The following is a 20,906-nucleotide window of genomic DNA, read 5'->3' on the forward strand; positions in this document are numbered from 1 at the left end:
TGATCAGAGTGTCACGAGATGACATATATCAAGTGCCTGGCTCACAGCAGCCATGATTCATTGTGATTCCCACATTTCTATACCATAAGACCTTGTCCTTGTCAGCAGGAAGTGGATCTAAACAAGTGGATTTTCTCTAAAATGACCAAAAAAGCCACTGGTCATTCCTAGAATATGCTTAGTCTTCTTGTTTATTCTTTATCATGGCTGAGCCCGTCTGGCCAAACTTCTATGTAACTCTGTGCTTCTCAGAGATGAAGACGTTCTTCATCATGTAAATGGACATGCATGAGAATGAAGCAAGTAGCCTACCTATGAATAGTTGATCTGTAGATGATGCTATTTCATGTGACTCTTAAGGCTGCCCATTAATAATCTTTATTTTATTTGTTTATTTATATGTGGTGTTGAGGATCAAACCCAGGGACTTGAACATGGGAGGCTCTACCACTGAGCCACAACCCCTGTCCCCATTAATAATCTTATAACAGAGACATACGTAAGAAAGACTTCAATGTGACTTTTTGACTCTCTCTCAGAAAATGATGTGGAAAAGTCCACACAGAATGATTAAGTGTTACCATGCACCCCACAGTACCCCAGGCTTTCCGACAGATATTTTCTCATTTTATTCTCACAACAGCTGTATGAGGTAGTAAGGATAATCCCTCTTTTAATTACATTATTCATTAAATATTTATTTTTAGGAAAAGGAATCTGACATGTTCTAAATAGCAGGGTCAGAAATAGAATAAAATATTCAAATTAATTCAGGCTTCACAAGAATCCTGTGATTTAATTTCTTATTAGTAGTTTAAAGAAATATATATTTGGCTAACAGCTTGATGAAATTATTTTTAATTAAGTGAGGGATACATAGAAATTGAAGTACATTTTAGGGCATTTTAAAATTCAGTTAAAACTTTTATACATTACCCAAGGAGTAAGACACCAATAAATCAACCACATTTGTCAAGCACTGTTCTGAGGTCTTAGCAAGCATGTGAGGACACAAAACAAATTGAGCTCAGCATCCCAAAGATTGGTGCTTTCGCCTGGTGGAGTCCCTTCCACAAGGTCAGATGGCAGCTGCAAACTTCTGGAAAGGCCAAGGGTTATAGAGATCAGTTCCTCTTTAATGAGGGACTCAAAAGACCACAGCAGGCCACTTTCTAGAAAATTATAGGCACTCAGTAGTTTCAGCATCAGATCTAGAAGAGTATTATCATTGAAGGAATTATGTGATTACCTCAAACAAGATGGAAGAAAGGGGAATAGAGAGTGAAACAAGATGGATACAGTATTGTATGAGGGTATTACTGGATTTTGTGTGAAGCTTGGTCAATTTGTTTTGGCTTTATTTGGTTCAAGTTCCTGATTAGATGCTAGAGACACTTTTTGTTTGTCTATTTGTTTTAAGTGATAATGTATTTTTTAAGTGATAATGTATGGTTTGCATTAGTACTTGATTAAATGTACATAACATCTAATTCTGTAATGGCAGGACTACAGTTTAATCACCAAAGGTCATATGCCTCTTATCCTATCCTTTTGTACCAAAAAATTGTTCACAGTCTAGTTTTACCTTTTAAAGTTACTTCACATCAGTCAAACAAATGAAAAGAAAAAAATCATGATTAGAGTGATTTCTGTTAATTGTTGTCATATGAAAAGAGCACATGGAAATTGTCTTTGGTGTGTTTACTTTTGGTGGGGGTAAGGAATAAGGAAAAATAGGAATAAAAACACAGTTGCTTTCCTTAGCAAAACAAAACAACCAAAAAAAAAAAAAAAAAAAAAGCGAACAAAAAAATGATAGGGGTCTGTGGGGGAATATCTAACATAAAATAGCAGGGAGACTTCTTTAAACATACCTTTTTACATAGTTTTGATTTTGAATCCCACATATTCTTTTTTTTTTTTTTTACATATTTAGGAAACAAGATAGTATCAAAACTGAAAAAAAGGAAATCATAAAGGTGATGTTAAACAGAAACAAATGAACCTAAGTATGTATACAAAGTTGATAACACAATTCAGAATATTCTTTTAAACAACTACAATGAAGTCTTCCACAGAACTCAGTGTTGTGATACTAAAAGTCATATGGAAATGCAAGAGACTGTGAATAGCCAAAACAATCTTGAAAAGAGCAAAGTTTTAGACTTCCTGATTTCAAAACAGAGCTACAATAATCAAGAGAGTATATATAGACATAGAGATAGAGAGAGACAATGAAACATAATTGAAAGTCCAAAAATAAACTCTTATATTTATTGGGCAAGAATAGTCTTTGCAACAGATGGTGCTGAGACAATTGTATATTCACATGCAAAGGAACAAAATTGTGTTCGCTATTGACACTATACAGAAAAATTAGCTATAAATGAACCACAGACCATAATCTAAGAGATAAAATTTTGAAACTCTTAGAAGAAAACAGAAATAAATCTTTGAGATCTTGGGCTGGGAAGGCCCAAGATCATATTTGCACATGATTTTTTGTGATAAGAACGTGTATCTGGAATATATAAAGAACTCTTGTATCTTTATTGTAAAAAATAACCCCATTGGAAAACAGTCGAAGAGCTTCTGCAGATATTTACCCCAAAACCATCCAAATTGCCAGTAAGCATATGAAAATTGCTCAGTATCATTAACAATGATTAAGGAAATGCACATAAAAACCAAGTGAGCTGGGGTTGTGGCTCAGTGGTAGAGCGCTTGTCTAGCACATGTGAGGCCCTGGCTTTGGTTCTCAGCACTGCATATAAATAAATGAAATAAAGGTCCATTGACAACTTAAACAACAACAACAACAAAACCAAATGAGTTACCTCTGCAAACCCACTAAAATGACTTTAATAAAAAAGACAATAGCAAAGGTCAGTAAGGATATGGAGCAGATAGAACTCTCATACATTGGTTATTGGAATTTAAAATAGTGCAATCATCTTGAAAAGGTTTGGTAGAGCCTCAGTATGTCAAACATGGATTAACTACTCCATCCATGCCTGTTACTGTCTGTGATGTGAGTATGCAGTGAGGAAAGTACATTTGATATTGTCCATACCATGCAGCACTTTATGAAGCACTGAAAATTCAGTGTAATTTGGAGACATGATCCTTACATCTGAGGAGCTTGTTACAGTTAGATTTAAAACTTGATAACTAGTTTAAAAATATATTCTAAATGAATCTTAACTGTTTTAAGCCAGTAGTAGAGAATCACTTCATGTGGGTCACTTGAGAATAATCATTCATAATTGGCTGATGTGGGTGTGCCTTTGTAACTAGCACCTTCCTGAAAAAGTGTCCAGAATCCTCTATCATCAGCAGTTTCCTGTGGGTAGTGCAAGGTAGGTAACATTCCACCTTCACCCCTGGAATATTGCGAGCTAATAGAGTTGGGTATATTTTTTCTTTATGCTTCTGGAATAAACAGCTGTGTAGTATACAGGAAAACAAGATGCCTGACATGGCATATTCATTTCTTGGTGTCTTCAATATATTTTACATATCCTAATTTGCGTGCCTTGGATCTCTACCATTCAGGTGACACTGAGCTGGTGATCGTTGCTTAAGATGTTGATCATTTAAAATCAAGAATGTATAATATAATCTGTTATTAGAATATGACTAGCATTGACTCTTCTCATGGTCTAGGTCTAGTGGCTCCTGGCAGCACTTTCTGGAAATCCCCTGTTATTCTGATAAATGAAAGAATTGCAGAATGGTCAAAGTGCAAAAATAAAACTTTTCCTGAGAAGCATAAGTAAAAAGAAAGGAAGATGTCAAATAGGAACAAAGGAGGAGACAGAAATGTGGGTGTGCCCTGCTTGGAGAAGTGATGTTATGAAGTTTATTATATTGAGAAAAATATAACTAAAGGGAGTGAGTGAACTTGTATTGTTTTATATAATTCAGATGATCTATTGTTGAAGGATTTAAGAAATTCATTTCCGGATTCCTGTCTGTGCCCTCATTGAAAGTGTGATTCATTGTATAAAAATGGATTCACTTTCATCTTTCCAGGCATATGACTTGGGGAAACGATAATGAGAAGGTATTTCCAGGAATGCCTCATGGTTATGGTTGAGCAGCAGATTTTCTGTGTTTGTTGTCTGTGCTGGGTTTCACTCCTTCCCTTCCTTTTCAAAATTCCATTTTGAGTTGCATGTACTCACGTCTCCCTTTGGATGGCTTCTGGACCAGGCCTCCTTCTTATTAGCTCTCTTTTCTCCATGTTTCACAAAGATCCTGACTTTGAACATCATGAATCTGGATATGAAACAGAGCAGCCCAGAGAGATGAGGAAATACAAATTAGTTTAAAAGATCCCTCATTTAAGTGTATTGGATAAGTATAAAAGCAGACTTGGATAAGTAAATACTGTTTACTTTCTAAAAAGAGAACATACACAGAATGAGTCTTAATCAACCCAGTTTATTCTAGTATATCTTACAAGTCTTAGGCCACTGGGGTATTCCCATATCAACTTGGAAAATGTGAGTATTTTTCCAGGAGACAAAGGTAGCAAAATTTCACTGAATTGGATTTTTGAGAGACATTGATAGCTTTGGAGATAAACAGAATAACTTTCTCCTTAAAAATTTAACTGAATTGCTAGGCAACATTTTTGTGTCTATCGTCATTGTTTTGAGGCTTTTAAAATTTTTACTAAAAAAAATTTCTTGCAATTAAAATGTTTTCTAGTTCTTTAAATTTAAACTAATTTCATATTTATAGAAATGGGGTAAATTAAATCATATTAAATGGATTGTGATGTTATGATCTATCTACCTATCTATGATTTTGTTCATGATTTCTCATTTAAAATCCTCTTCCCAAGGAAAGCCATAGACACTAACTAGCATTTCTCTTTCCCAGGGTGGGTCAGAGGTGCTATAATCTTCCCCTGTCCAAATGTCTTTGTCTTATTGCTGGTTGTGAGGAAATTCTTGGACCTACCTTGTCTTAAAGTAGATCATAAAACCCTCCTCATTCCAAAGGAGTCCTGTCCCATATCCTGGAAGGAGGTGTGTTATTTAGCTTTCTGTTGCCATAACAAATACCTGAAGTAATCAGCTTATAAAAATAAGAGGTTTAGTTTGGCCCACAGTTCTGGAGGTTTTAATCCATGTTTGCTTGGCTTTTAGGTATGTAGCAAGGAAGCACATCCTAGCAGGGCAGAGTGGCAGAGCAAAAAGCCACTCAGCTCCTGACAGAAACATGAAGAGAGAAGAGACCAGGGTGCCACAATCCCCATGTAGGGCATGCCCTTTTGAATCACCCCCTAGGCTCCACCTGTTAGAGTTTCTTCCATATCCTAGCAGCACCACTCCAGGGATCTAACCTTTAATGCCTGGGCTTTGGAGGACACTGAAGATCCAAACTACAGTAGGAAGGAGTGCTACAGGGGAGGCCCAGTATCTGAGTAGATAGGCCTTGCTTGTTTCTCCTCCTAGGCCCTTAGCAATCAGGCCTGTACAGTACATTTTCCACAAAAGCCCAAAGGACAGGGTTGCAGGGGAGCATCTAGATAACTGGGCACGGGGAGGTTACTGGAGGGTGACACCCTGGAGAGAGCATTGAAGCCTGCACCCCTTCTCCCATAACTTACCCTAGGCATTTTTTTATTGTATCTTTGTAATAGCCTTTATAATAAATTGGTAAATATAAGATATCCCTGAGTTCTGTGAGTTACCCAAGCAAATTAATTGAACCTGAGGGAGGTTGTGGGCGCCCAAGTTCTGGCCAGTTGGTGAGAGGCAAAGGCATACCCACCTGGGCTGGAGGCTGGCATCTGGAGTGGGGATGACGGCAATCTTGGGGACTCAGCCTTCAACTTATAGGATCTAACTCTATGTGCAGGTAGAAGAATCTGAGGACTTCCTGGGGTCCACTGCAGAATTGCTTGCTGGTGGGGAGAAAGTCCCATACCCTTTAAAGTCACATAAGTCTTCCGTGTTGATTTTGGTATGAGAGCAGGAGAAAACACAAGACACTTCGTTTGTTTCTGCAACATATTTGGTGTCAGAAGTGACTTGTTTTGTGAATGTGTGGTAAGAGACAGTGAGTCTGAGTTGGGTTGTTTTTTCTTTATATGCCCTCAGATGAATATAAACTGAAGTGAAAACATTTTGCATCATTAGAAAATAATGTTCCCAGCTGGGTGCAGTGGCACATGCCTGTAATCCCAGCACTCAGAGACAAAGACAGGATTTCTGGAGTGTAGAAGTTTGAGACCAGTCTGGGCAACATAGGGAGACCTCATCTCTAAAAGGAAAAGAATCATCCAAGAAGTATTTGTTCACTGTTTGTAAAAACTGGAGAGCAATGTATCTTTTGTGTATCATGTTCATTCAAAATACACATTCTTTTTAGACTCCTGCACCCATTTTGTAGCATCCAACTGAAAGTGAGGAAGAATAGAAAGAGCCAGTAAATTGTCTGGTGGTGTGTTGAAAGGCTTTGCTTGCCCAGGTCTGAAGTGCTTTGCTGCTGTGACTCTGATGGGTCAGGGCATGCTGATGTTCTGTCCCTTTCTAAGTGGAATTTTCCCTTAAATCACACCTCCTATTTCATATTCAAGATCCAGGGGAGAGAGCAATATTGCCTTACATGTCAGTTTTGAGAACTGTACCATTTCATAATCAAGGCTATACAGTAGGATAATTTTTCTTTACATTAAACTCAGTCCATTTATATGCTTCAAGGCACTAAATTCAAGGTTATCATTTTGTATAAAGCTTGCTTGAAAAATAAAATACCCATTCTGACTTTATTTCAACAGTAATTCAACTGACCTATCTATCTTAGAATAATTTTGGTATGGTTAAATTTAGTAAGAACTGGCCTGGTAGTTATTCACTCAAGTGGTGCTGACCTTGTAGGGACCTGCCCTGAGAAGTTGAAGAAAGATGTGTAGCCCCAGAAAGGACTTCATTTTCTAGGAGACAGGTACAAGCCTTGAACTAAGTGGTTCACAAAGCCACTTCACCTCACCTGCCCAGGGGTCCATCTTTCTTCTCTTCTGTTAAAGAAAAGAAAAGGAAAGTAAAGGAAAGAAAAGAAAAGGAAAGAAAGAAAGACCACCATTTCTTCCATCCAGCTACGTAGTTCTGTGTCAAGGTTTAGAACTTAAAAAAATGAATCCCTATTTCCTTTTCATTTTGCAGCTCTCCCAGGGGAGGTGTAGTCTTATCTGTCATTTATACCTGGTGAACAAGAACCTTGGGAGATTCTGTACCAAAGGCCAGTTAGGGTAGTTGAGAGGGAGGAGAGAACATGATCCCATGTGCTGCAGGTAACATAAGAGACAGCATCATGCAGAAGGCAGAATAGCTCCAAAGGAACAAGGACCCAACGTTCACTCACTGTATTTCTTAGGGCCAGTCTTGGTTGGGAATCATCTGAATTCTGGTGTTTCAGGTACAAGATCTGTGATTCAGCATGGAGGGTGGGAAGGACAAGGAAGGTGATGTTCCTGCCTCAGGATTGGAGGGTACAGTTTCTATAAGATTTAGCTGATTTTCAAAGGTGTCCTCTGGTCCTGAATGCCTGAAATTCTTATTGTTTGCAGAGATGCCAGAGAATGATTTGGCTGTGGGGAGATATTGGGGCCTGATGGGCCCTTGTGCTTAGAACTCAGGGTGGGATGGTATCCTCTCTGGATTGTTTTGGGAGCAATTCATCCATATAGTCATTTAATTTTCATATAGCTTAAAAATAATTAAAAATGCATGTGAGTCCTCTGCTCAAAAAAATCTATGTGTTCTTGTTATACTTTGGGAGAAATATACAAGTATGCCAGTGTGTGTGTCCACATTGGGGGCTATAATCAGGACTAGAACTGCATAGAATAACAACTACCAGTACCTTTCCTTCATAAACATATGAAAGTTCCATCAGTCAGCATATAGTGCACTTTATTAGGAGGATGTAGAAGTTGTATGGCCAGGATCCATGTCACACCTCTGTGCCAGGCTAAGTTAGATATGGACATTGGTCTTTCCTCAGCCCTGCCTGGGCATACAGCCATGGCAACTGGGACACAGGGTCTCTGGTTAGGGTGAGGTTTGGATTGTGTGCTAGGGGCACAGTTCACTCATGGAGCTTTGGGGAGTGGCTCATGACTAGAAGTGAAAGAATGTTGGCAGAAAGCTCAGAGGAGGGGTTATTTGGCACATGTGTCCTATAGCCACAAGTATATGGACTCCAGAGCTGTCAGGGACAAAGAAGGAGAGGGGTCTCTGCTTGATGCAGCTCCTTCCTGGATAGACATGTTACAAGTCATTTGCTGCCCTGGTCTGAATGATGTAGTAAAATGCTACCTTCTGTATGTAATCCTTTTATTTCAAGTAGGACATTTAGATACTTGTTCTTCATTAATATAGGATATTTTAGTTTTTAAATGTTTTTGGTTTTCAATTCATAGAATGATAAGAAGTGTGAAATATTTTCTAAATGCTACTAGATATTTTTAGTACTTTCTGCTTAAAAATAAATGGCACATATATACCACAGAGTAAAATTCTTAGACATCTTATTTCATATTTGCAGAGACTTTGCCATATTATAAATTAAGTCTTTAGATAATATATTATTTATGCTACAATAATTTTCTTACAAAATTAAAATTACTCTGCAGGCAACATTTGTCTTTTATCTAACTTTATTTTATGTAATTTAATGTCAATAATTGTTCTGAATATTCATATTTGAATTGTGCTTTCTGGTTTATAATGTGCCTGTTGTTTTTTTTCACATACTTAATTGCAAACTTTTTTTTCACAACAGTTATGTGTGTATCTTATCACCTCTGATGGAATATTAGGTTTTTGTGATTGGGGACCATACAACAGAGGATCATTTATGTTACAGACTGCCTGGGAAATGCCCTGTAAATGGTAAGGCCCAAATATAGTCATTCTTTGGTATCCATGGGGGATTGGTTCCAGAACCTCCCTTCCACCCTATAGATACCCATAATCCTCATATGTTCAAGTCTCTTATGTAAAATGGGGTAGTATTTGCCTATAATCTACCCAAATCCTCCAGAGAGCTTCACATATACTTTAAATCATATATAGATTACTTATAATACCTGATACTTGTACATGCTATGCAAATAGGTGTATCATATTGCTTAGAGAACAAAAATCTGTATATGTTAAGTATAGAAACAATTTTTTTTTCAATATTTTCAATACCCAGTTGGTTGAATCCATGGATGCAGAACTCATAGATACAGAGGGCCAACTGTACATGTTTACAGAATTCACAAAGTTGTATTAAGAATTTTATATTCTTTAGATGTAACTTTGTGGGTGTGATTCACTCATTTGGCAGATATGCCTTGAGCTCACATTTTAAGCAAGTTGCTTTTGGCTACTCTGGTGATAGAGTTTGATAAGAGGGCAAAGCTTATACCTCAGGGAGGGAGGGGATCAGATTAGATGTGGCAGAGCAATGGAGAAAGTGATCAGAACCATGAACTGGAACCCAAGTGAGAGGTTCCAGAAATGACTTCTAATTTGGCAGGGGGCTGTGGGATGAGGAGGAGGCAAGGACTAAAGGAACAGGGGTGGCTTTTGGAAGAGCTGATGTTTTTGTTGGACTTGGATGCATTCCAGGCCCTGGAACAGCATGAACCCTGGAGGTATGAGGGCAGCAAGCAGCTGTGGAGCATTCTGGAGGTTGGAGGAGGAGGGGCCTTCTTGGGAAGGGGTGCATCGTGAGTAATCATGGGGTCTTCCTGCAGAGGTGGAAGTGACTGATCTGGCTTGGAGGTGGAAGTCTGGCTTCAAAGGCCACCAGTTTCAGAGGGAATGAGAAAGTTGGAGCAGTGAGAATAGGGCTACCTTTGGACAAGTTTCCTGTTTTGAATGGAAGGAAGTGTCAAAAAAGACAGGAAAGAATAGTTCCAGCTAGTGAATCAGGGTAGATTCTGAAGGTAGGAGAAAGATAGGAAATGAGCAAAGCCCAGAAAAGATATTAGTCTGTCTTCTCCAAGATCCATGTTCCCTCATGGTCTCCCTGTGGTCGTGTGAATTGGGGTGGGGGTAAAGTTGGAGCTTAGGACAGGATCATGTTGGCAAGGTCACAGACATCATGGAAGAGCTGCAGTGGTTGTTGTGACAAGGGTTGACAGTGATGAGGAGTAGCTGAGGAACCTGTTGGTGACATCAGACTTGACTTTGTGGAAAGGGACCCATTTCCTCTAGCTGTGCTTGTTAGCCTGAGAGAAAGCACAGAGGATATATTGTTTGACACTTGACCACATAGGGAGCAGAAGCAAGTGGATTCAGCAGAGGCTTGGCCTCATGAGACCTGATCTATTGCATGTGACAGGGGCAATGCACCTCTGTTTTGTCAAAGAGCAAAGTCTATGGGAAAAAACAGACATGGGGATTTGTAGCCAGAAAATTTTTGAAAGATTTTGAACCTGTTAGTGGTTATTTCAGAGCTCTTACAGTAGCCTGGCAAAGGCAATGTGATTTAAACAAGACTGAAAGTCAAAGTATTTGCAAAAGTCAGTACACTTGGCCCTTGGTGTTCACAGGTTCTGATCTGTGGATTCAACCAACCCATAGACTGAAAATATTAGGAGAAAAACTGTGTCTGTGCTGAGCATATACAGACATTCTTTCTTGTCATTTTTAAGTTATATGCAGCTACTATGTCATTTACTTGTGGATCTTGGTATCCTTAGGGGTCCTAGAATCAGTCTATCCTGCATGGTTACCTGGGGACAACTGACTGTGCCATTGTTTATATCTTAGAGGAGGATGGTTAATATATAAGCAATAAAACAAAATAAATACTGAAATCATGGCATACAGACGAATACTAGTTTGGAAGTCTGTAAGAGGACTTCTAGAATATTCTTGTTGCCTTTTCTTATGTTTCCCTTCTGTACCAGGATCTTGTTTATCATCTAAGGTGTACTGACAGGTTTTGTGCAGGGCATTATGCTGGAGCAGAGGACATCAAGGTAGGAATCTGACACAGGTACCCGTGCAGAAAGTTGCACTGTGAGGTAGGACAACAGTGAACCCACTTAACTGGGACCAGCATGAGAAAAGCATTTTCACATACTTTTCATTTTTTTCCTTAGCTTATTCTCTTTAACTTTTAATATTGAAGATGTATGGGAAACAGGAAAGATAGTACAGAGATCCTGTGAGCCTTCACCCAGCACCCTGTCATTATCATACAAAACCATAACAGAACCCAAACCAAGAAGATGATGTTGATGTGAGTGCCCTCATCAAGATGCAGGAATCTCCCTCTGCCCTTTTCTAGTCTCACCCCTCCTCTTCCTCCCACTGTCCCCAACCCCCACCGTCACTGATCTTTTCTTCATCACTGTAATTTTTGTCATTTTGAAATTTTATATAAATGGAAGGTATGTGATCTTTCTTTTTTATCCCCTTCCTCTCTTCTTCCTTCCTTCCCTCCCTTCCTTCCTTCTTCTTTCTTCCTTCTTCCTCTCTTCCCTCCCTCCTTTCTTTATTCTTTCACAGTGATAGGGATAAACCCAGGGCTTCACACATGTGAAGCAAGTGCTCTCTCACTGAACCACACCCCTGACCCTATATGACCATCTGAGATTTCTTTTTTTCTTCAAAAAATGTCCTCTGGACCTTTCCATATTGCATTGCCTTTATTTATTGCTCAGAATTATCCCATGGGATGGATGTGCTAGAGCTGAACTAGTTTCTAAAATCTTTGCACAGTGTCTTTGCAGATATATGTGAAAGTATACCTTGGCTTATTTTTAATCATGAGAGTAATATGAAACATTTTATAGAAAGTTTTTAAAATAAAGAAAAATAATAATCTATAGTCTCATTCCTCATGAATCACTGCTTTTATTCATTCCCTTCTGTTCCCTTATATATGTACGTTTTGGACATAGTTTAAATGAATTATAATTCTGTTTTAATTTTCAGCATTCTGTGTTACCATGCCATCCTCATAATTATAATTTTATAACTATCATATTCCATTGATGGGTTGTACCATTCAGAAATCCTGGAGCTTGTTTTCAGCTCATCTATTAGGAAATACAGTGAAAGGATGGAATAGAAAGAGAGTGAAGTGAGATGGAGACCTAGCATTCAGGGTGTGACCCACTGTGTGCCTCATGACCCACAGTGTGGGTTATGACACCTGGCAGCACAGTCTGCTGTTACTAATAGATAGCCTTTTCTTTTACTTGGTGTTAACTCTCTTCTTTTATGTGGTATTATTCAAAGAAAACCAGGTGTACTTGATTTTGAAGGCGTGTTCACCTGTCCTAATTCTCTCCATCATGAATTGAAAATCTGAGTCTCTGAAGGGAACAGGGAGAAAGGACAGCATCTGGGAAGAAAGGGAAAACAAGCTATAGCACCCTGGGCCTGCCTCTGGGCTGGGCATGGCCTTGTCAGGGTAGGGGGAGCACCAGTGCTTCTGTGTAGAGAGTCTATTGGTGATTGGAGACAGAAGGGAACATTTCCTTTATTTGTAGGCCAGTCATCCCTTTGTTGAATTGTGATTAAATGATGCATAAAGAAGCCAGCATTCCTGCTGGGGAATCATAAATATATATATATATATATATATATATATATATATATATATATATATATATACCATACAAACACTATGTTTTGCTTTTGGACCAAGTTAGTCAATCACATTCACACCAAAAATGTAGCATCTTTGGACTTCTCTAGTGACCAAAGGCTCAACTTCAACATGTGTCATTTCTTTGAAAGAAGCTCAGGAGGGGTCATGGATAAGGACATGGTCATTGTCTTCTTATGCCTTCCTCCCTTCTTAGTGTCTGATCTGGCAATGAAGAATCTGTTTCTCTAGGAACCCTTGGAAGAAAAGTTTTGTGACCTTCATCTTTAGGGATCAGGCAGATTTGTTTGGGAAATAAGAAGTGAGCATTCTGTACAGAGGAAAGAGCAGATATCAGAGTGATAGTGGTGAGCAAGGGCACCGTCAGGGTATTGGACTGGAGCATCATAGGCAGGGTGCTACCTCCTAAGAAAAAGCCTTGCTTAAAAAAGCAAGTGAATCACAAACCTCTGGTATATATTCAGTATCAATTTTTTTTCCCCTTTGCTTTAACTTAAGAAAAAAACCCTGACTATAGTTTGTCTTTGAAATGCCCATATGTAAATCAATGGATGTGTAACTGATGTGATTCTGCAATCTGTATATGGGGTAAAAATGGGAGCTCATAACCCACTTGAATCAAAGTGTGAAATATGATATATCAAGAACTATGTAATGTTTTTGAACAACCAACAATAAAAAATTAAAAAAAAAAGAAAAAAAAAAAAGAAATGCCCATGTGTAAAGGATTGGTCATTAGCCTCTTGTGCTATTTTGAAGTGGTAGAACCTGTTAGCAGGTGGGGCTCAGTGCAAGGAAGTTAGGTCGTTGGGAAAGTGCCCTTGAAGAGGATATTTGTACTCCCCATCTGCCCTTTTCTCTCCTTTTTCCTCTCTGGCTGCCATGAGGTGAGCAGGCTCCTCCATCATGTTCTCCTACTATAATGTTTTATCCACCACAGACTTGAAGCAACAGGGTCAACTAACTGTGGACTGAAATTATGAATTAAAATAAATCTTTCCTCCTTTAATTGTTTATATAAGGTATTTTTTATCACAGCAATGGAAAACTAACATACCTTGTGTTGCCATTTTGTGAAGAAATACCCAGTGAGTATGATCATGTGTAAGTGGGATGTTATGCCCACTCCCTTCTCTCTGTCTGAGCAGTGCTCCCGGGTGAAAAAAGTCCTGTCCAAGTATCAAGGCTCAGTGCCTGCCTGCTGGGTTTTAGTGTTTAGTCATGTTCTGTTCTCATGCAAATTAGAGGAAAAGGAAAATGTTGTTTTTCCAGAGTAAGAGAGTAACAAAAGCTCCTGTACAAGTGAGGTGGATGGATGTGCTTTTGTTGGAGCAGGCAGGCAAAGAATCATTCATAATTGGTTATAATTTCTCTGCCCTAGAATACTGCTCAAAATTCTATGTGGCTTGGTCACTGGGTCTTTGTCTTCCTGGGTCATAGTCACCTGTTAACCTGGTGAGCCCCAGCCACCTCATCAGTTGGGATTAAGTGGAATTTCCTTTCTTTCTTTATTCTCCTTTGGTGCACCTGGGGAATGCCATTGAGGAGTAAATCCCTGGGATGGTGTAAGGATATTGACAAAGCTATTAGTTTCCTGGGTTGGATGCTTAGACTTCAGCAGACAGCTCACAGCTTTCAGAGAGAGTAGATGAACCCCCAGGCTTCAAGGACTGAAAGCCTGTTATGCTTTCTTAGGGACCTGGTCACTATCTAAAACACTGTGTAGACATCATTATTATATTGCTGTATTCAAATACATCCTTTGTTTTCATCGTGTGATTGTTAACTGAAATAGCAGCAACTCCTAGGATACTCCCCTTGAAAGGATTTTTTGGTCTTCTATAATGAGCACAGATTGTGTGGCCCAAGGTATCCCAGAAAGGACATATGATAATAAATTTATACTTTTAAATAATACCACATTAATATATTCAAAAGCTAGTGGCAAAACTGTGTGGACTTGTGGCATAATTTGTTACCATATCCTATTGTGTGTGAAATTTTACCAAAAAAAATTAGTAAAGCAACTTAATTGATATTCATGTGCATTGAGCTCAGCAAAGCCTGAAAGTGAATTCCATCTTAGTTGAACTTCTATTTCAATATTATTGACATTTACTCTTTAAAGGAATTTTTGTAAAGTTTCAGTGTAACATTCTATTGAACATGGAAAGCAAAAATGTGGTTTGTAGACAAATTTTGAGGATGTGGAGAAGTATACTGCTTTAAATCCTTGTTTATCTTAGTAGGTAAGAATTAAGTTAAAGAAAAATGAAGTTTTAACTTTCAGCAGCTGTTAAAGAGTTACAAGAATTACAAATCTCCTTACTGAGTACATCGCAGATTCTGCAGTGTTGGGGAGTAGGATGGGGTGGGAGAGGGATTGAGTTTGTGAGTATTAGGAGTTTCCCTGGGCTAAGCACTGAGCTCAGCACTTTATTTCATTATTTCCATTTTGATTCGCAAGAAAACAGCCGGGAATTGGAGTTATCAGAGAGAAACTTCAGTTTTCCCCTGGGCTTTACTTGGACAAGCTGCATGCAGAATGGAACCCGAGTCTGTTGGACAAAATTTGAAATTTGCTAGCGTGGTCCTGACAAGCTCAGATTTAAAGAAGCAAGACCACTGCTATCTGTGCTAGAGAGTGTGTCCAGTGGGGGTCACTACTGAGGGTGGCAGGGTGGGAACTAGAGAGGAGTCTTAGAATGCTCCTCCTGTATTCATTATATACATATCTTTTTGGTGGAGAGAATCATGTACCAGCTTTGTGGACCACTTTATTCTATGTATCATGCACCTTACCTGAGCTGGAGTTTTGATTCCCTTTTCAGCTGAGGAATCTGAGCTGCAGAGAGCCCGCTGGCAACCTGGTTGCTCCTCCGCAGCACCCCAGCTCTTTTCCACAGCACTGCCCTGAATTTAAGCAGCTTATGTAAAGGACTTTTGAGTGTGATTCTGGCCTATGTTGATACTAACCGAGAGAAAGCATAAGTTGCCAATCATAAGCTATTTCCTTCAGAAAGAGGCATATCCCTGAATTCTTTCAAAACCTTGCTCACTCAGAGGCAAGTGCCCTCCTGCTGAGCTCCCCTTGGCCCTTTCCCCACTGTCCAGACACATACTCTTCCTGCTTCTTTCCTCTTCCTTGGGTTTGTTACTCCCCCAGCATCTCTCTTCTGTTACTTTTCTCTGCATCTTCACTGGAAGAATTGTCTCTCCCTTTGTATGCTTTATAATATCTCACATTTCTTTTGCTTGGGCTTATTGAACTATTCTTTCTGTAGGTCTGAATTCCTCATTCTATTTTAAGTCACTTGCAAACAAGAACTGGGGTTTCCTTATTATTACTCATTGTGAGGCTTCCAGCCTCAGTTTCCTCATCTGTTTAATGATGACACTGGGTACTAGAAAATTCCTGGTATTTTGAGTTTCAGTAAGTATTAGTTTCCTTCTCTCTTGGAAGACAAACTGAGTTAGATCAGGCCTGTGCTCACATAAGAAAGGAGAAACTCAATTGGAAACACAACACAGTTCCTATTAAAGGAAATGTCCAAGCTTCTGCTAAGCTTTTATTTGATGCATAGGAGCTGAATGGCCTTTTGGTTTATTTAAACTGAAGTGCTCTGCCTCTGCAGGGAACAGAAGGAAGAAGATGAGGCTAGAGAGGGGCCAGTGGCAAGAGGAAGGGAAATGTGCAGGGTAATCAGGTGCAAGGGTGGTATGTGCCCTTGCCAAGCTAAAAGCCCAGGTGCCCCGTATTCACCGAAGCCAGGGGCCTGACTTCTCATTTTGTATTGTGCTTTTGTGTTCTTTCTCATAAAGAGAGCTTTCCAGACCTTACAGTCTTCAAGCCCCTTCAAACCAGGATCTGCCCTGGGGGCAGGTGAGTTGTCACAGTTAGTGAGAAATCCTGGGTGGTGGTCACAGTAAGGTCAAGGATATCTGAGAGTGTTTTAAATGTTTGGATTGCCATCCAGGTGATTCCATTTCTCCCTGGAAATCACACACTCACAGTAAAAGTTATGCATATAAAAGTTGTGCATAAAATCGCCTACCATAGCTTGTGTGTCCAGTTGTGGGCAGGTGGTAGCTAAAGAAAGGGTGCCCTTGGAGGTAGGAAGGGAACATAAAGTGACTGGACTTCCATAGCAACATCAGACAGAACCTTTTCAGGTCCTGGCCTGCTACTTGTCACAGAGTGGCAGATCCAACCCCCAGAGAGCCACAGAAAATCAGGAACAATATAAATACAGCAAGGAACCACTGACCCACCGAATCTGGGGTCCATGATATGAAACTCAGAGGAATTAACTTGGAGAAATGTAAGGATAGGACAAAAAAAAAAAAAAAAAGGTTGTGTGCTTCTTCCTGAGTTGTGAACAGGTCAGACTTAAGAGAATGGTGGAGATGGAGATGCAGTCCAATGGAGGAGAAAATGCCTTGCTGAGGTTTGAGACATACACAAGCACAATCAGGAACATTTTTTGTGGGGGTGGGGTACCAGGGATTGAAATGAGGGGCACTTAACCACTGAGCCACATTCTCAGCCTATTTTGTATTTTATTTGGAAACAGGGTCTCACTGAGTTGCTTACTTTAGGAACATTTTGAAGTCTGTGTTTTCCTGGACTACCAGAAACAGGATTGGGGAGGAGATAGTTTAGAGTGTGTCAGCCAGGGGTAGAGAGCCAATCAATCTCTTCTTTCTTCCTTCCCTTCTCTCTGCTTCTCCCTCCTTCCCTCTCTCCCTCCTCCCTCCCTCCCTTCCTTCTTTCCTTCCTCCTTCCCTCCGTCTGCCCTGCCCCCCCACTCTCCCACTCCTCTCTGTCTTTTCTTTCCAAAGGAAACAGGCCCAGCAGACCTAATGCGGTCCACAAGGCCTGTGTCTACCGTTTAGCCTAATCAAGAGCACAGGCGTGGTCTCTCTCACTTGGCACATGTCTCCACAGTGTGCCCTTGTTAATTCAGCATAGCGTTTCTCAGGGTTCCTTTTGTCACTGCTCTTGTTTAGAATTCTTGCTATTGGTTTTGTTTGGGAAGTGAGTGGGCCAAGCACAAAACCTTGGGCCTGACATCGCTGGGCAGTTCGGCACCTCAGATGAATGGGTCTGGTCTGAGTGTAGTCATAGGGTGGAGGAGAGGCTGTGCTGGCTGCTCAGCTCGGGTTTCGCCAGCCCAGACATCTGCTGGGAGGCCTAGGCCCTATTTTGAGAAACAGCTTCAATGAGGTTATCAAGTGTCATATTTTCAGTGGAGAATTAAAGGCACCTAACACTTAGCTCCTAGTCCAGAAAAATGTCCATATGGAAGCAGGCTAACTCTGGGCCTCTATTTCTGCACATGTTTTCACATCTTCCCTCTTCACTGCTATTTTTGCTGAAGGTATCTTGGATTATAGAATAATGTCACCCTAAAAAAAGTGCCATTTCCATCTATTTTAGTTGGTGAAAGTTCTGTTTATTAATACAGGCAGAAATAAGACTGTGAGGTGATTAAATTTGAGGTAGTAAGTATATGATCTAGCTGCTTTTATACTGCACAAATTTGTAAGCAGGGTTGTAATGAAGTCATCAAAATGCAAGTCCAGAAATCAGACATTTCCCGTGAGACACTAGTGTTGGGGGGCATTATGTGGATGATCATTTCTCTGAACCACCATGTTACATGAGTCCATGGCCCCAGGTGTATGGAGCTGGGTTCATTTTCCTGAGAAATTCTCTGAGCCCTGTTCTGTTCCCATCAGTTACTGGTTGTGTGGAAAGCTGGCTCGTCAGATTTCACTGCTTTTCATTTATTTACAAAAGTAAATAGAAATAGAGCGGGCTTATCAGTCAGCAGCCAAGATGCATTTCAGAGTGTATGGCATCCTATCTAACTCCTGGTTTTGCAGTTTTTATCTTAGGATTCCTGTTCAGTTTACTTCTTTTTTCACACTTTGCTAAAAGGAACTTAATACAGATCTGTTTCTTTTTTTCCCACTGAAGGGAGGAAAAAAAAAATCCCACATTGTGTGGCTTGTCAAAAGCAAATAAGTATCCTTAATATTTTCTTGCCTTCTAGATGTGGCATTTCTGTTCTGTCTGTGATAGGGGGTGTATTGACTTTTCTTGCTCCTTGCCAATTCTGTTAAGTGAATCCAGAGGAAAGCTTGATTTTGCTATAGGACTTCTGAGTTGAAATCGGTACTGTTTGGCCAGCATGTCTCTTCTGATGCTAATGTAAAACCAAAGGTGAGAGCCGAAAATAACTAGATACCTGTTATATCCCCAAAACATGATGAAATCTTCAAAGAATGTCATTTTAACCAATGTCAGTGAAATTTCATTCTGGTTTACTCAAGAACTTAATTGCTATTTGTGTTTATTTTTTCCTGTACCTCTGGCGGACCATTTGCCATTTCCATCGTTACATGTTATATAATTTACTCCTGGTTGTTTCCACAATTATCTATTATTTAAAATTTAATGAACTTACACATAACTTCTTGGGGACTTTCTTGGGATGTGGCTATTAATGGGCAAACAGCCCAGGAAGAAATGTAACTAAATGATATTTAGTCATAAAAAATCTGGTTGTTATTTCTTAAGGAAATAAAATACCCTTTGCTACCCAAATTGTAGTTCAGGGATGCAGCAGGAGGGCCCAGGATTTTTCCTAACTCAGCTTTGTAGGTCTTTAGCATGGCCCTATTCTAGTCCTTCTTAATAGCCAGGTAGATCTGGGGTTCTCAACACTCTAACCTCCTGCTGGTCTACACACCCTTTGTGTAGAAATGCTAAGGTCACATCATAGGGAAGTGGGGAGTGGTCAATGCAGCACAAGGGTCTGATACAGATCAGACAAAATTGTTTGAACTTAGCCTAGTGGGTGGAGGGAGGGGGCACTGAGCATTTGCATCAGGGGCCATAGCTGGAGGGAAAGTTCCTTGAGGAGGATTCATCTTCAGCTTGTGGAAATGGGACTCAAAGGGAGTGAGGCAGGTGGTGGAGGCAGCTCCTTGGGAGTCTTGTCTAAGTGTCTGGGGGAGAGAAGATCATAGTCTCAACAGCAGTGGTGCACTGGAGATAGAAAGGGAGCCATAGATAGAGTGCTTTGACAGAGTTAGAATCAGCCTGGCACATTCTTTGGACTTGGGGAGGAGGAGGAGTGAAAGGAAGAAGAGAAGAAGAGGGAGAAAACACTGTGAGGTAGAAACCTTCACAAAATAATGAAGCCATCAGCTGAAACATAGAGGGAGGAAAGACAGTGTTGCATAGAGAGCTCTTTGCTGGGCATCCTTAGGGCCTAGAGTCCAAAAGCCTTGTGCAGTCTCCAGGAATTGTGGAGCCAGGTGGTAGCAGGTGTGGTGTGATCTTTGTGTAATAAGGAAGTTTGGAGGAGTTGTCTTACTGGAGATAGCTGGAGGTACACGCTGGACTTCCTCAGGGTTGTGCTAGCTGGACCATGCCTCCCTCATGGAGAGAGAGGTTGACCAGAACTTTGAAGACTGCTGGCGAGGTATGTGTTTGATTCCAGTGATACTGCAGCCTTCACAGAGATGACAGCAGTAGCCAAAGTTGGGGACGATCTGGAGGGGATGACCAGATCCCTCCATCTTCATGACTGCTGTACCCTCTTTGAGCTCCTCAAGCTCTTGGCTTGGAAGAGAGCTAAGAGCACAGTGGGCATGTCAGTCTGTATGTGTCCATCTATTTTGGCAGGAGTCCTGGGAGTCCTGTGACACTGTTATTTGGTAGAAACCAAATATGTGTTTCAAGCTTGAAAGTGACACTGTCACATAAAAAACTGGTTGCAAGAAAACAATGAGCTTCTGGTTGTCTAGCTTTGGGAGGAAGTAAAGCAGAATCAAAACTCAGGAAAAGAAGGTGCTAAATCATGCCTAGGAGATGATAGGAAGGATTGCTTTATGCAAATTTAACACATGCTTAAGTGCACAAAGCTGGCTATGTTAAGACAGCTAGCTGGCTTGTTTCTCCAAGAATAATTAGGTTTTCTCTCCAAGGGAACGCCTGCATCCCATACTGGCCAACTCCCAGAAGTTGTTGAACCCACTTTTGGAGAAAGAAGCCAGGTTACTTCCAGGTATCCTCATTATGACGAGCTCTGTCCTTCCTCCCATATAACTCTTGTTGCTTACTTTTCATTTTTTGAGTTTAGAGAGTTTGTTACTTTGAACAAGGGAATCCAGATAATTTTTTCACTGTCATTCTGCAAAACAACTTGTGATTTCATGGCTGGGAGTGCAAGCCACCAGCTGCCTGGAAAGCA

At 40.2% G+C, this 20,906-nt stretch overlaps 1 protein-coding gene across 11 annotated transcripts in view; it reads left to right on the plus strand.

Moving 5' to 3' along the window:
• Cobl (cordon-bleu WH2 repeat protein) overlaps positions 1–20,906 on the plus strand; it is a 287,464-nt gene that overhangs the window by 41,970 nt on the left and 224,588 nt on the right. Inside the window, exon 1 of one of the 11 annotated variants that reach the window (XM_058581921.1) lies at positions 8,787–8,912. The exons of the other annotated variants lie outside the window; for them this stretch is intronic. Within the exon in view, the coding sequence (XP_058437904.1) occupies positions 8,878–8,912 (35 nt within the window). The 5' untranslated portion in view covers positions 8,787–8,877. Of the gene's footprint in view, positions 1–8,786; positions 8,913–20,906 lie in introns of those variants that run through there. 11 annotated transcript variants of the gene reach the window in all.

This window comes from Marmota monax, unplaced genomic scaffold, assembly GCF_021218885.2.
Source record: "Marmota monax isolate L192 unplaced genomic scaffold, Marmota_monax_Labrador192_F-V1.1 WCK01_AAM20220418_F8-fsc00430, whole genome shotgun sequence".
Lineage (NCBI taxonomy): Eukaryota > Metazoa > Chordata > Mammalia > Rodentia > Sciuridae > Marmota > Marmota monax.